The sequence below is a fragment of the Diuraphis noxia genome, unplaced genomic scaffold (genome assembly GCF_037042655.1).
Source record: "Diuraphis noxia isolate RWA-SAM2 unplaced genomic scaffold, SU_Dnox_SAM2 contig0002, whole genome shotgun sequence".
Lineage (NCBI taxonomy): Eukaryota > Metazoa > Arthropoda > Insecta > Hemiptera > Aphididae > Diuraphis > Diuraphis noxia.
Genome location: NW_028301712.1, coordinates 60,198,282 through 60,210,604, shown reverse-complemented (window position 1 = coordinate 60,210,604; position 12,323 = coordinate 60,198,282). Strand labels below are relative to the sequence as shown.

Genomic DNA, 12,323 nt, shown 5'->3' with positions numbered 1-12,323 from the left:
ATGATTCTGAGTGAATTTGTTTGGTTTATGTCTAAATAGAACAGTTACTTTATAATAAAAACGTGTTTCCATTACTCCCTCACTTATTTTTAGGTATGTAAAATTTGCAATTAACATTGTAGTTTGTAACACAAAATTTTAAAAGGACACTAATGCAATCATTTAAATAGTGGTTAGCAGTAACATAAAAAATGATTTATTTTTAAAGACCATTTTCATAATTAATTCTATTGAATTAGAAATAAGTATAGTAAATAATTATGATAGAATTGAATAATTACAAAACAAAGAAATACAGGGAGCAGATACTATACAGTACACCTATAATAAACATTTTTAATAAGGTAAATGATTTAAATGTCCATATGTGAATATAATTAATGAATGCCATAAAATTTAAAATAATACCTACTTAATAAATTTAAGAAATATGTTTTGAATAAATATCAATACTTCATTTTATGAGAATGGTTTTTATCAAATTAAAGTAAAAATAAAAGTTCAAATCAATTTAAAATAATAAATATAACTATACTACACTTTTAATAAATATTCTACTTTCATATTATTATTTATAACCCTTTTGTAATTAATAAATAATATCAGTTGTCCTAGATTAAGGTTATATTAATGCATTTATTAACAGAACACCAAAAATGGATATTCATAAAAAAACATATTACAATGGACAATATTGTTGTAATTTAAACCTTAAGCTATTCTACCCTCAAAATAAATAAATATGTAAAATGTAATACATGATGTTAGGTGAAAACATAGGATATATTTTATTGAATTATTAATATTCTTTTTTCTTGTACATTGAAAAAATATAATAGGTTGATTGGATTTATAACACATGACAAAAGAATATTTACAAAAATAAAATAAAAATATTAATAATTAATTAAGAAATATAAATGCAACTCAATTATAACGTATACATAAGTTCATATCTTACATATTGATTCTTAACATCATTTTCTATGTATGGATATCCAGCCACTAAAGCATCTTGGGCACTAATGTAAAGTGAATTGTAAATTTTCCAGTAGACATCACGTACTTTCCGAGCGGGATGAAATAGTCCCTGAAAGAATAGAATAACTAGTGACCAACAACTAACAATCGCATTCTTATTAACATAAATGTCAGACAAATTTAGGATGGTTAAGCTGCAGAGTCAAGCGCAAGGGGCTCACAATTTTTTTAATTATTTAATATAAATACAGAAGAATGAAGAGTTCTAGAATCTAGATACAAAAAGTTTTTGTGCTAACCTGTCAATCTAATTTCTTACATTGTTAGTTGTAAAAATATTATCAAATACATTTCTAAATGGTATACACTTTTAGGAAGAGAATTATAAATCAAATACCTATTATAAAAATACAACAAATACATTGTTTGGCAAGAATCAAATGAGTAAACAGCCAACTAATTTGTGTGTAATATGGTGAAATACACACTATCTTGTCTGCCTGGTCATATTTTTGTTCTAGAAGGAGCCATTTTAAGAGATGACAAATAACCATTTTATATTTTGAAAGTTTTATAGGTTGTAAAACTAAGATACTTATTATTATAGTCACTTAATGTATAAAGATTGATTATTGACTACTTAAAATTATTAAAAGTTACAGATTAAAAAACTCAGAGTTAGAATGTGATGAGAATCTTAAAATTGTTATATTATGTTTAATTTTAGCTACTTACTTGAAGTGTGTACTGTAAAATTTTTATGGGACCAAGGGCAACCCTCAAACCTTCAACAGCTTCCATGAATGCTTGAACCAAGTGAGGGGATGTTTCAAAAATGTTAGGCCAGACATAGTTCAGCAAATGGATTAAGGCATCCTCACAACCGAAACCAAAAACTCCAAGAGCCATATGTTTAATAGCTGCGCATGCTGTTTGTCGGTGTACTAAATCTCTAAAATGTTATAAAAAACATTATATTGAAACAAAAACGATTCATATTATTTATGAAGTCATTTATAAAATTGAACAAATAACTATTTTTGGTTATTTATTATTATGGTTTTTATTTGAGTAGTTATTAATTGGAGTAAAATAATTCGGAATTTTCATTTCAAAACAGAATTTTCAATATTTTTAATATAAGTTTAAAAAAAACATAAAATAGACATAACATTATGACAATAATGTTGTGGAAACTGATTATAAGGTTGACATAAGAAGAAATTATAATTTTTAATTTTACTGTTTAAGCGTAGATATTATTTACTATTGTTAATGGTGATGCTAATCAAAAATAAAAATATTCCATATTTGAATAATTAACATGTATTACCTGTCCATAAGAGCATCTTCTAAAAGAGGAGTGACCGCATAAATATAATCTTTGCCCATTTCCCCAATATATTGAAACAAAAATGATAGTGATTTAAGAACACCGTTTTGAACATTCAATTCAGGTACACGATATTCATTCATTAATGCAGGCAATACAGTAAATGGAGAACAAGTTTCAGCCACTATAGCGATGGCAACTGTTGTACAAACACGATTTTGTCGTTCTTGTACTTTTAAATTATTCAAAAGTGTAGCTAATACATCATGAGGTCTGTAGACAAATAATGGTAGTTAGTTATTTTAGACAATTATTTGATTTTTATTCGCTTTTATAATCATCAAGTAAAATATTTAATATTTAATTTTAAATGCTTACCCAATGGCTTTAGCAATATAACCAAAAGTATTTACTGTAGCTCTTCGGATTGCTTTTTTATGTGCTTTCAATAGCTCAAGAAGTTCAAAACATATTCGCATCCATTCTCTGGCAGGTACATACTCTGGTCCTCGATCAGCAATACGACCAACAAGATCAATACAATTCTCTTGGACTTTCTCGTGTCTGTTTTTCAAAATTGGCGTTAACCGAGGTAACAAGTCTTTGATAGGCGGAGTCATTCTTGTCATGCCGATCACGTTTACAATACCTTTTAATGCTCCTAAAATGCTTCCCAACACTTCTGGATATTCTTCACCCAAATATTCATACAACACTAAGCCCAAATGCCCCATCAACTTTTCCTAAAACATACAACAATAATTATATAGAGACCAGATAATAACTAAAATATTATGTATTTACTTCTTGACAGATTTTCATGATACACGCTATCCTAGCAATCAAATCTGCAGCTTGTTGTCTAATTTTAGCTGATTTATTATTTAACCTCCATAAAATTGTACCACATATTTGTGGTAAATAGGGTTTAACACGTCGGCCCAATTGGTTAACAATCATACCAAAGCCATTTAACATAACAACATCCTAAATGAAGAAAAAATTAATAAAATATATGAAACTATGAATTAAGAAATTCAAGAAATGTTAGTTCATACTTCATTTGTTTGTTCCTGGAAAGCGTAAAGAATACCATCAATAAGCTGTTCTTCAAGCCTAGAGTCAATGTCGGCTGCACCCAAATTACCAATTGTTTTTTCAATAGTTTCCATAACCATTTTACGATATTGTTCATTTTCATCTTTTAAATCATCAACAATGCGATTAATAATTTCTGATGCCCCAACTTTATTTGCTATTTCCATAGTAGTATCAACCAACTAAATGATAACAAAAAAGATCATTTAAACTCATAGAACATAAAATTTTACCATATTATTATAAAATAGTAGTAGGTTATACATACCTGTCTATAATTTCGTCTATCAAGAGCCATTCTGTGATTCCAGAAATGTCTAAAGAAATGAGGTAAAATGTCTTCTCGAATATATTGTGGTTCCACACCATCTGTTCCACAACATTGTTTGACAACCTAAAAAGAAAAAAAAATACTAGTTAAAAATGAGTAAAAATAAGAAATTAAGAACACATCTTAACAAATACCTTCAATACAATCTTTTTCATTTCTTCATCAGGTGACTGAAACTCTCGAATCAAGATCAACATCACTTCTCTGGTATAATAATTAGCATACTCAGCGTCCATCAAAGGTATTAAATATCCGATAGCTTTTAAAAATGCAGCTAAACCCTAGGACAAATATAATAACAATTAACTACCTTTTTAAAATTTAATTATTTTGTATATAAATCTTACTTTTCCTCTATGAGTTCTTATACCCTTCCATAAAGGTTTAAGAACAGAATCAAAACTTTCAATACCATAAGGTGTTGCAGCTTCAGCTAACGCAGCTATAGCTAAAGCTGTAATAGTTCGAACTTTTTGTTGCTCATCTACCAAACCATGTTCAATAATTTCCACCAACGAACGTAAATGAGGTAGAATAGCACATCCCATTAAGATTGCAATTTGTTGTACAATTTTTATACCTATAATTAGTTCCAAAAAATTTGAGAATCAGATATAAATGTCTCCAATACATCATTATATAATAATTACCTGTATGGCGAGCTTGCCATGATTTCTTGCTTTTACATACAGCTTTCAAAAAAGGCAAAAGTGATGGAATACCCAATGCTGAAGCAACTACAGCAAATGCTCGAGCTGTAGTATTACGCACGTATTCATCAATATTATCAATATCAGGTCTCATAGTAGATATCATAGTGGCCAAACCAGCTGCTTTAGCTAAATTTGAAATAATTTCACGCCCTTCGACACGAGCATAGTAATCTTCATCGATTAAAAGTGGTTCGATAACAACCAATATCTAAGAGAAAAATTAACACTTATCATTGTATCTAGTATTTTATTTCCACTAGCAGATATATTTCATATTTTAATTGAATAAAGTTGTATAAGTACTTAATTTTAAGAAGTTTTTGGGTAGGTAAAACATGATTTTAGCATAATCAACAATTTTAGCAGATTTAATTTTTATTGTTTAAGTTATAATAGAGTGTTGCTATAGTAGGATGACTTTGTTAAAAATACATCAAAATAGTGATAACACCTGATCTGCAATGAGAAGTGGTGACAGACTATAGAAATAATTGGAGAAGAATATTTAAAAAAATTTAAAACTATGGATTTTATGACCAAAAACTAACAGAAGTAGAAGAATGATTTAATTATGTCTTCTAAATAGAACCACAAAAAATGAATTCTGTTTAATGAAGAAAATGATTAAGTAGTTTTGTATTTAAAGTTCAAACACTGAACACTAATTATAACAATTCAACCATTTGATTCTACAAAAGTAAAAATGTGAAACTTAACTGTCTTTTCACAGTGCTTATGCAACTCTAAAAATTATTATAGTATTAATTTAATGACTTACTTTATGAACATATGGTCTGACCAAGTCATCAAGTTTATACAAAATTCTATCAATAACTTTAACCAACAAATGTCGCTCTTGGTCTTCAAGTGTAGGAGACATTAGTAAAGGCAAAATTTGATTAAATAATGGACCAGCACCCAACTCTCTTGCCTTATCTGTAACTTGCCTTAAGGCAGCTTTTCTCATTGGCGGTGTACCATTTTTAATTTTCAAAAGCAATTTCATAATTTTCCTTTCTTTTTGTTCCTCTAATGTTAAGCTTTCTTCATCGACATCCATCAACAGTTTATCGAAATACTGGGCATCTTCAGGTTTTAGCATGGGGAGATTACCAGGTGGTTGATTATCAACTATTTGTGATTTAGATGGACGGTCAACAGATTCTTGCATGAAAAACCCTGTTGGTGTGCCAGCTATTGGTGTTGGTGTAGCAGTTAATTTACGAGCTGGAGTTCGGATTGGTATGTATCCAGCAGGGGGTTGAAGTACTTTATAACCAGGCGGAAACATTGCATCTAACTCATCATCAGTCAATGGGCGGTTGCGCTCATCAATTTCACGTTCCCATCTATAAGCTTGTAATTGTTCAGGGGTCATTGACAACAAATGACCTAAACAAATAATTAAATATAGATTAAAATAGATTTTAATATTGCATAACTATAGTTTTTGTATTTACCTGGAGTTGGTGTCGCCATGCCCATCGCAGTATGTCCAATTGGTGTAGCAGCACTATTTGAAAGTACAGGAGTACGAGGTACCATGGGGGTCATAGGAGTAGCACCAGGTGTCATACCACCAGGTGTAGGTGTCATTGAAGCTCCAGATGGTGTAACTCCTACTTTTGGAGTAGCTGCTCCAGGTGTAAGACTACCAGGTGTAGCTGATGGAGTCATTTGTGAAGGTGTTTCATCCCAACGAGAACGTCTTTTACTAGCTGATGGTGTTGGAGTATCTTGAATTAAATCAATACCTCCACGATCTGTACGAGGAGTTTCAGCCCATCCACTATTATGGCCAGGTGTAGCTAAAAAATGATAAATTAAAAAAAATGTTATTTAATTAACATTAATAATTTAAAAATACCTCTTTCTGTTTTAGGAGTTTCATCCCAACGATTTCTTCGAACTGATGTCTGCGAGGCTCCTATATGACCTGGAGTATCACGACCTGGTGTTGCAGCTCCTGCAGCTGGAGTAGTGTGTCCTGGTGTTGCATCCCACATTCTAGTGCTTTGGCCAGGAGTAGCACCTGGTGTTTCTGCTCCCATTTTAGTAGCTCCAGGAGTTTCATCCCAACGTGATAAGCCTCCTTTAGGTGTCTATAATTAATAAATTGAGATTTCATTAGTAAAATTATACATTCCTAGTTGAGGTAAATAATAATAATAGTAATACATATCAAGCTATGGTTTATTTTTTTCTAAACAGTTAGTGAATTAATGTAGGTACTTACTTCTTCCCAAGGAGTAGAATTGGTTTTCTTTTTAGCAGGAACTCCTGAAGAGTCACCATTTTGCACAACTTGATCCCATCGTCCTCTTTTCCTGACCGTACCTTTAGAGTCTCCATTAGTTTTAAGATTACCATCTTTAGCTTTATCTATAATTGTTTTCCGTACTTCACTCTCTTCACCCTTTAACTTTTGTTCTTGCATAATTTGTGAATATGTTCTGGACCCAACATCTGGAGTTTTCCCACCTGATTAAGAAAAATAGTTTTTTATGTGAAAAAATTGTATTTGCACAGTTGCTAAAATTTTATAAAGTAATAAAATAAAATATGATAGTTCAGTTTAAATAAAACAACAAATTAATATTACCTTCAGCAAATGGATCAATACGTTCTGGCGATATAACCATAGGCCTTCGAACTTGACGAGTATCGTCATCTTTGTCTGATGTTGCTTTTTGAAGTCGCTTCCTTTCAGCAAATGGATCATAATCATCTTCATCATCTCTAGCCTAATATAAATATGAAATATTTAAAATTAACTTATGCAAGGTGATTACAAATAATAAAACGTTAAAGAATAAGAGTTTCACTAAATTACCTGTGCAATTTCTTTAAGAGCAGCTGCTGGTGCTGTTATAGGCTTTTTATTTCTATAATGTTGATCATCAATATCTTCATCCTAAAATATAAAATATGATAATATGAGCTGATACTAAAAAATTAATATTTTATATTTATTAATGTAATACCTAAATAATTTATAAAATATATAAGCTTAAGAGATGTCTACATTTACTATCTAGTTATTTTATTTAAGATAAATTAGCATTAATGAAAGTTGCCAATGATCCAAAACAACAAAAACTTTGTTTTCCTATCAAAAAGTTTCCGGTTGTGTAGGAGTTATTCATTGAAGATTTGAATTATTTTTCAAAAAATTGGATGTTATTTGTAAAGTTAATTTGTTATTGTTTTCTACATAACTTAGTTTCCTAATTTACATACAGAGATAGGTACAAATATTCTCTTTATTTAAATAAGTTTTGGATAAATTTTCATTGTTAAATTTGTTAAAAATGTAAAAATTGCTTGAAAGTGCATGATGGATTTCAAATTCTTGTAGGTCCTAATTTTTATGTATATCCACAGGAACAAGTTTGCACACATCTATGAGTAAGATAGGTATCAAACGAGGTTACATACAATTTTGGCAACATATTTTATACTTAAATAATTATGATTTGTGAAGTTATCATCTATAAAGCAAAATTGGTGGTGAGAGGTAAAATGATATCATGCCCCCACCCCCCAAAAATAAAATAAAAAATAAATTCTAAATATTTCACTAACCCATTTGCAAGCATATTATAAGTAAGTAACCTAGAAGATAATACGACACTTACCACTCAATCACAACTCATTTTTAACACTGAATTAAATAATTTAATACATATTATATATTAAAATACTTTTGCAGAGGATTTGAATAAATGTATCTGTTGTAATTTATATTTAATTTAGAACATAATCAAGTTATATTATACCATTAGTTGAAACAATTTAATGAAATAATGACAAGAGATAAGAAGAATTATAATTAATGGGTAATAAACAAGGTACCTAATTACTTGACAATTTTTTTTATGTAGAAATGTGTAGTCTAGTATTACAATTATATTGTCTAATCAACTTAATTTCATTTTAATATGTTCCAATCGAGGTTCCAATTATATATACCTAATTCCAATCAGTTAAGACTTGACTTTGTCGACAAGTAATTTATTCAGTACTTAGCTATAGACAAAACTGCAAATTATCTATTGTGATATGTTAAGAATAAAAACTAATAACAATAATCCCTCAGTTGATCGCAAAAACTACTACATAATGTAGGCTGACGGCAGTCAGTCACAATGTTACACCGATATATGTGCTTATATCTTGCATATTGGAATTACATGGGATACAAAATTATACTTGATCTTGCTTGTAGAGTCGTTTGAGTACTCACATCGTATTCGTCGTTGGGGGCTATAGACGTAACATAACCCTCGAACTTCCCTCCACCATTATAGATGTCTTGGTCAAAAAATCCGGAAGCCCCGAGTCCAACGTCGCTGTCATCCTCTTTCTGTTTCTCATCTTTTTTGCGCTGCTGAATCTCGCGTATTTGCGCCTCAATATCGGCGTGCGTGGTCATGGTAAACGGCCGTCGTCAATAGATTTATCGTCGGTTCCCGGTTTTTTATTATTATTATTATTATTATTATTTTTATTCGTTGTACGTACCCTCTTAATATCCTACTCGGTAAGACAACAACGAACACGTTTAGATTCGTAACTCTCAGCAGTTCAGAAACCGAACGATATTATAGTAAAATATTAATGCGTTTTATTATAATAAATATTAAAAATATCTAATATAATAATGAATAATGTATTATATTATTAAAATTGTAGTGTAAAAGCACGAAAACGAACCAAAACGTGATTGACCAAACAATAATCGATGATACTTGATGGGCTGGCCAACCATCCGTAGGGTTGGCAGCGCCGGATCAATAATTATTATCTATGTCCATGATTATAAGACCCATTATCACATCGAGAATCATGATAAGAAAAAATAAAAAAGCTTAGATCATTTATACGTATTTCAGTATTTGTAAATTTTATGTTCAATAATAATGTATATTGTATTAGGTATAAAACAAGGTGTATTGATATTGTATTTACTATTTTGATCTCGGATAATAATATAATACGTAATCTTCTATATTAAATATTATATATTATATACTTATTCTATTTATGATTTATGATTCAAAGTTCCAATACACATTAGTACCATGATTCGTGGTGATCACAAAATAGTGATGATTGGTGATAAATGATAACGAATAAGAATGATTTAATATTTATTTTTATTATTTAATGCCTACAATTATAGTCAACAATACCATGTTACAAGTTAAAGTAGAACACAAGTTATTGGACGTCAAGAAATATTAGTTGAAATACCAAATATTTTGCTGCAAATTGCCATGAACAAGATCGATCATAATTTTTATATAATAACAATGTCTATATTTCATTAATAATATATACATTCCGTTGTTCCATAAGTCTTGCTAACATAACAGATTCTCTGACAGAATTTTTTGGCCCACAGTTTCTTCAGTTATTTAGTTATATACAGTTATTATTTTCTAAATTCAAACCGTCACCTACACATTATTACGAAAATGGATGATTTATTTGTAAGTTATTGACTTGTGATCCGCAGTATATTTAAACTTAATTCTCCAGATACTTCTTTGATGCTAACAGCATAATATTTGTTTTGCAGGCATTATCCAAAACGGTGTGCAAAGGTGTTATGGACAGTTTCAAAGGTATTACTGTGCTGTTCTTCCAAAACAAGCGGTCAAAGAAAGTTAGCAGATCAGTAACCTCACCAAAGTACGTAAAAGAAATAATAATTATGAAAAACACTATTTAGTACTTACTAAAATCCAATTAGGGTTTTTTGTAAAGATTTCTCATTATCTAATTCCCTGATAAACCTTTCACAATTTTGAGAAGCACTTAAATATTATTGTGCTATAAATTTGATTACAGTGTATTATTTAACAAATTAATACTGTCTTAATTAGCTAAACCCGGTTGCTCAAACTGCATCGCCAAAACACTCTTTGTATTAAGAACTGTTACTTATTGAATAAAGCAAAGTTGAATGTTTATTCATGTAGTTATTTAGTTTTCGCTAAATTATAAATTATTGGTCATATCTAAAATGTATTATTCATCTGGAATTTGAAATAAATAATTATTTTTATATTAATGAACCTTTCAAAATGAATATATTATATAAATTAGAATAATGAATAATAATTTATAAAATTTGTATTATATAATAATTATGATGTATCATTTAATAAATAAATAAAATTAATCTTAAATGTGTTGCTTATCTATTTTTCAGAGATCAAAAAATGTTACAACGAATAATTCAATGTTGTACACTGAATGGTGGCATATTTTGTTTGAGCATAGTTATTTTTGAATATGTTATTCTACCTTCTTTAGGCTCTATAATGTCAATTACATTTGGAAATTTTAATGAAAACATTTGGTTATGGACCCGATCACTGTTGTCATGGACATTTGGAGCTGTGTGGGTCTTACCAATATTTTTGCTCAGCAAAATAATTAATAGTCTATGGTTTCAAGTAATATATATTTATATATTAGCATCCAATTAATTCTATACTTGGTTATAGTTATACTTAACTATAATAATATAGGGTTTGTTTAGGATATCGCAGACATAGCGTATAAACAAAAAAAAGGTGATCCACAACAGTTGACACGGATTAGTAAAGTGATAGCAGATTTTTCATTCAGTATAGTTGTCCAGTTCTTATTTCTCATTCAAGTAGGTCTATATTTTTATTCAAGCTCTTATCTTTTGAATAATGTTTATTTTAGAGTTATTTAGTAAGTATGGTGCCATCAACAGTCTTAAGCAATATTCTCAGTATTTTGCATTTATCGTTACTTTATTCACTCTACTCATTTGAATATAAATGGTGCAATATGGGTATGGAGCTAAACTCAAGATTATCCATTATTGAAAACTGTTGGCCATATTTCCTTGGTTTTGGTCTTCCGCTAGCTGTTATCACATCATTGCCAGAATCATATATTATTAGGTATAATAGTTCATTAATTTTATTTTCTAAAATTATTTATTATTTTACTTAATATTTTTTTATTTTATTTTCCAGTGGTTGTCTGTTTTCAATTCTATTTCCTGTATTTATAATCAGTGCTAATGAAGTCAGTCCATCTAAAATCCAAATATTTAGGTAGAAGTAGTTTTTATTAATATAAAATAGTTAATATACTTTTAATACAATCCTATTATTAAATGTTACTTATACTGTTTCTTTACTTTAAGACTGAAACTATTCGCACCAGTTCTATCTATAACTAGTACCATATTCAATCGCTCCATTGGTCCAGCAATAAAATCTTCAATAAATACTGCATCTAAAGCTCAAAAAATGCATAAATGAATAGACATAGTTATGTTTATATATATATATATATATATATATATGTTTATACTTTTTTAATTTACAATTTTTGTGGAAACAAATGATTTTTAACATTTGAGGCTGTGTAACTAAAAATGTACTAAAATGTAAATGGTTTATATATAATTTATATATATATATATACTCTATGCTCTGGGAAATATACTTGTGCTCTTTTTATTTGTGAATAAATTTATTTGAAATTTAAGTTAACGCTTAAGAATCGTAACTAACAGACTTATTATCTTTATATAATATTTTGTTTATATTGTTTATATATAACTAATGAAATAAAATAAACATTTATATATGGTATTATATTGCATACATTTTTTTATACCTCACAAAAATATATTTTTACTGATTCATATCATACAATGTTGAAAAATGTAAATTATGTTTCCAATAGCTTTATAAATAAGAAGACACTCATTAAGAATAATTTGTTTAAGATTAAAAGGTTAGATAGAAAAATATAAAAAAAAAAAACATCACATCACTTTATTTTAAGTCTAAGACAAGAGTCAAAA

The 12,323-nt window shown here is 28.9% G+C and overlaps 2 protein-coding genes across 3 annotated transcripts; one reads left to right on the top strand and one right to left on the bottom strand.

Moving 5' to 3' along the window:
• Positions 1-764: 764 nt before the first annotated feature.
• On the bottom strand, positions 765-9,176 carry Sf3b1 (splicing factor 3b subunit 1). Of its 2 annotated transcripts, XM_015509447.2 has the most exons (17): positions 8,703-9,172; positions 7,290-7,370; positions 7,059-7,200; positions 6,693-6,937; positions 6,324-6,558; positions 5,917-6,264; positions 5,235-5,848; positions 4,394-4,664; positions 4,091-4,323; positions 3,878-4,024; positions 3,681-3,806; positions 3,373-3,594; positions 3,119-3,301; positions 2,693-3,057; positions 2,315-2,587; positions 1,717-1,933; positions 765-1,090 (listed from the first exon to the last, which is right to left on the bottom strand). In XM_015509447.2, the coding sequence occupies exons 1-17, from the start codon at positions 8,889-8,891 to the stop codon at positions 932-934; spliced, it is 4,050 nt and encodes a 1,349-aa protein (XP_015364933.1). In that variant the 5' UTR covers positions 8,892-9,172; the 3' UTR covers positions 765-931. The 2 variants fall into 2 exon arrangements, 1 of the variants encoding a protein (XP_015364933.1); XR_016190295.1 differs by lacking the exons at positions 765-1,090; positions 1,717-1,933 and having other exon boundaries at positions 2,384-2,587; positions 2,693-2,878; positions 2,964-3,057; positions 8,703-9,176.
• A 166-nt stretch (positions 9,177-9,342) lies between these two features.
• Positions 9,343-12,111, top strand: tank (EI24 domain-containing protein tank). The gene is made up of 7 exons (XM_015509439.2): positions 9,343-9,951; positions 10,041-10,153; positions 10,677-10,923; positions 11,010-11,129; positions 11,183-11,406; positions 11,482-11,562; positions 11,655-12,111. The coding sequence occupies exons 1-7, from the start codon at positions 9,937-9,939 to the stop codon at positions 11,770-11,772; spliced, it is 918 nt and encodes a 305-aa protein (XP_015364925.1). The 5' UTR covers positions 9,343-9,936; the 3' UTR covers positions 11,773-12,111.
• Positions 12,112-12,323: the final 212 nt, after the last annotated feature.

Bases quoted from the DNA above. Each gene is read 5' to 3' on its own strand.
- Sf3b1 (XM_015509447.2), bottom strand. From the start codon at position 8,891: ATGACCACGCACGCCGATATTGAGGCGCAAATACGCGAGATTCAGCAG. The intron at 7,371-8,702 runs GTGAGTACTCAA...TTTATATTTTAG, and splicing joins CCCCCAACGACGAATACGAT to GATGAAGATATTGATGATCA. The intron at 3,058-3,118 runs GTAAATACATAA...TGTATGTTTTAG, and splicing joins TCATGAAAATCTGTCAAGAA to GAAAAGTTGATGGGGCATTT.
- tank (XM_015509439.2), top strand. The intron at 10,154-10,676 runs GTACGTAAAAGA...TCTATTTTTCAG, and splicing joins AGATCAGTAACCTCACCAAA to AGATCAAAAAATGTTACAAC. The intron at 10,924-11,009 runs GTAATATATATT...GGGTTTGTTTAG, and splicing joins TTAATAGTCTATGGTTTCAA to GATATCGCAGACATAGCGTA.